The 3,283-nt window shown below is 44.5% G+C and overlaps 2 protein-coding genes across 4 annotated transcripts in view; both read right to left on the bottom strand.

Moving 5' to 3' along the window:
- LOC103385733 (protein FAM3C-like) overlaps window positions 1–484 on the bottom strand; it is a 12,102-nt gene extending 11,618 nt beyond the window's left edge. The window contains exon 1 of the mRNA XM_008319705.3: window positions 211–484. The gene's annotated coding sequence lies outside the window, so the exon portion shown is untranslated. The remainder of the gene's footprint in view (window positions 1–210) is intronic.
- A 174-nt stretch (window positions 485–658) lies between these two features.
- cfap20dc (CFAP20 domain containing) overlaps window positions 659–3,283 on the bottom strand; it is a 33,647-nt gene continuing 31,022 nt past the window's right edge. For 2 of the 3 annotated variants that reach the window (XM_025060271.1, XM_008319704.3), the window contains 2 exons: window positions 2,430–2,524; window positions 1,019–1,156 (listed from right to left, as the gene is read on the bottom strand). In XM_025060271.1, the coding sequence (XP_024916039.1) occupies window positions 1,035–1,156; window positions 2,430–2,524 (217 nt within the window). In that variant the 3' untranslated portion in view covers window positions 1,019–1,034. Of the gene's footprint in view, window positions 1,157–2,429; window positions 2,525–3,283 lie in introns of all 3 variants that reach the window. The other variant, XM_008319702.2, reaches the window with a different exon arrangement.

Genomic DNA, 3,283 nt, shown 5'->3' on the forward strand with positions numbered 1-3,283 from the left:
AGAAGAAGAATCAGAAGAAGAAGAATCAGAAGAAGACTAATCATCAGAAGACGAATCAGAAGAAGAATCAGAATCAGATGAATCAGAAGAAGAAGAATCAGAAGAAGACTAATCATCAGAAGACGAATCAGAAGAAGAATCAGAATCAGATAAGAAGAAGAAGAATCAGAAGAAGAAAGGTCTGTGGCAGGTCAGTGATGTCATGTCTACCTGTTCTGTCTCTGATGGAGTACGTTTGTCCAGTCGGTTTGTTGGGTTAAGCGCCGGCTCCTCTTCAGGTCCAGTTATGGTCGGGTTCATTCTGGAGCAGCAACAACATGTGGAGCTGGAAAATGATCAAATGCCGATGTGTATCAGCTGCTCTTCAGGTGCCAACGGATGAAAAGAGCTGCCGGTTCCCGTGAGCTTGGCTCCGGCGGCGGTGGACGGTCACAGAGACGAGTCGTCGAGCATCTGTGAAAGTGATAATTATAACATTACAAAGGAAAAAGAAATGCATTACACATTCATCTTCATATTACAAGTTCTTTTTCCCTTTTTTGGGGGGGGGGTGAGGGGAGAGAGGGGGTGTTGGAGTGGCGGGTTATTGAACACGGTGAAGAGAGCAGCGGCTCAGCTGCTGCAGCTCAGTTAATTAAAACCAAGGTAAACACAATGAGACAGAAGAGCTGCCGTTTTAATGAAGTTATATTAAATACACACGTTTGAATCTATATTTTAGAACAATTTATTCTTTCAAAGCCTTTTTTCTTTTTTTTCCCCCCTCTTCACTGGGGGTGGGGCGAGAGAGAGAGAGAGAGAGAGAGAGAGAGAGAGCGATAGCTCCGCTCGTCGCACAGATCATGGAGTGCTACTTCCTCCTTCGCTGACGTGACGCCATTGTTTCTCCACAGGCAGGGAAAAAAAAAAGTTCCAGTTACTTTTTTTCCAACAACCAGAGCAGCGGCGGCGATGATGATGATGATGAAAAGGATTAGTATAAAATGGACTCAGTGACTGGTAAATGATTCATCAGGATCCTCTTCAGCCATTGGTCAAGCTAGTTCGTAGTATTTTCCCGTCTTTGGGTCGAAGTAACAGTTGAGACAAGCGTCGTAGAGCAGATTCAAATACTCCTCCTCCTCCGGCTCCTCCTCCTTCACACGCCCGTCTCCCCCTGAAACAAAGTCAGAAAATCACTTGGTTACATGAACATGGCCCAAAACTGATTGACCCACAGACCGGCACGCTGTCGGTCCGCAGCCCGGGGGTTGGGGATCCCTGTATTACAGCAACCACTAGGGGGTGGGTGATGGAAACACTGGATCTAACTTTTAAACTGATAGCCACTAGAAGGCACTATTATTACACTGACAGCCACTAGAGGGCACTATTTTCACACTGATAGTCGCTAGAGGGCACTATTTTCACGCTGACAGCCACTAGAGGGCACTATTTTCACACTGAAAGTTTAGCACCAGGTTCTGATCGAGCTCCATCTGATTTTTGTTTTTCTGGTTTTCGGTCCTTGAAGATAAAGACGCAGGCTGTGAGTTGACGTTCACGAGAATTCAACCAAAAAAAAAAAAAAAAATCTGATGAAATTTTTCCGTCACACACTTATCCTCAAATGAAGGATAAGCAGAGAAATAAAATCTTTTTTTTTTTTTCAATTTGTCTTACCCTCACTGACTCCAACTCATACATACAAATACTGAGCCGGCGCTAACACCTCGTATCAAGTCGAGTGCACCATGTGAGTTGACCTGAGAAGTCTGGAGAATTTTAAAACCTCCACTTCCTGTCATTATTTGGCTCCTCAGTCCAGACCTAAGACAGCCAGAGCTGCTACCACATTATAACGCTGTAAAGAGATTCCCTGTAATCCCCACTCCTTTAAAGCATGGGAATTCAGCTGTTAAGCTGTCAGACAGTTAGACGTTAAAAAGGTTAGAGGATGCTCCGAGAGGAACGTTTTATCTTATCAGAACTCGGGCAATGATAATGAAAACTAATTATAAGACACATTGTGTAAGAGGTTTTTAAAATGATGCTGTAAACTGGAAAGGTTTCATCAATTAACCTTGTCCGTGAGTCTGGAGGGTACGGACCTGTAATGAGCCTGTCTCTTTTGACCTATGGAGTTATATGGAGGACAGAGAGCGTCACTCTCCTGGGTTCTGTCTTTCCTTTCCTTTTTTTTTTTTTTTTTTTTTTAACTCTTAATTAGGACCAGTTCCACATACCGCACTATCCCACTTTGTGAAGTCTCCGGCAGAAACTTACCACTTAGCATTTAACTCCAACACCGGAGACAGCTTCGATTACTTGTAGGCATTTGTGCAATTACTGTGCTTAATGTTTAAACACGGGCTTGTTTGCCATCGCTCACATTTCAAAGGACACAAAAGGTGTCTGGAGGCGAAAGGACTGGAGCAAGGTTACCGTACCGCCGCCAAGATTTCCCCAATCGTTGGGCGTGTTCCCTGACCTTCCGGGCTGACGAGCAGGCATGATCGGAGGGCTAAGCACGTCCATCCATTCCCTGGGGAAAAAAGGAGCATAAAGCCACATGGTTATGACAACACATACCATCACAGTCACCATCCCTCCACTGTAGCACCGCGCATTAAAAAGCCTCTATATGACATTTTAACAATGTCGTCCCATCATTGCGTGCTCTCAGAAGCCCATTTAGGCTCCAATTGTCCTTGAGCCACTTCACTTGCACACTTAGCCTCCCAGCCTCTCAGTTTTACCTGAAGGATCATTTATTAGAACCTAATTCAAGCTGCGACTTCCAAGTGTTCACATTCTGGCCCTGAGTCGGTGACTCTACCTTGCCCACCGCGGTGAGAGCAGGACTTCCTCTGTCTTTCTAAATTGGTTTATCTTGCCTGTCTGAGGCCCACACAGGCTGCAGCTATACATCAATCATTTTCCAATAAATGAAAGACACTGCTCTTACAGCCTGGTGTAACAGATTAGGGGCGGTAAGGAAACTGCCATTTGATGATTTATTGCCGGAGAAGCCGGGCCAGATTCATTCCTTAAACAGAATGCATTATCATTTTGAACAATCGTCCATTTGAATCTCTTGCCTCTGGACCTCACATTAAATAAGAGCACATGAAATCACACTTAATGCAGAACTAAAAACGTACAGTAGTGAAGTGAGAGAGTCAAACACTTGGATCTGTTCAACGTGCTCCACTGCAGCACTGATATCACGTTATGTAACTTCAGAAATGTCTTTGAATAGACTTTAATCACCAGGGACGGAGGAAAATGATTAATGCCGTCG

This window comes from Cynoglossus semilaevis, chromosome 11, assembly GCF_000523025.1.
Source record: "Cynoglossus semilaevis isolate Cse_v1.0 chromosome 11, Cse_v1.0, whole genome shotgun sequence".
Classification (NCBI taxonomy): Eukaryota; Metazoa; Chordata; class Actinopteri; order Pleuronectiformes; family Cynoglossidae; genus Cynoglossus; species Cynoglossus semilaevis.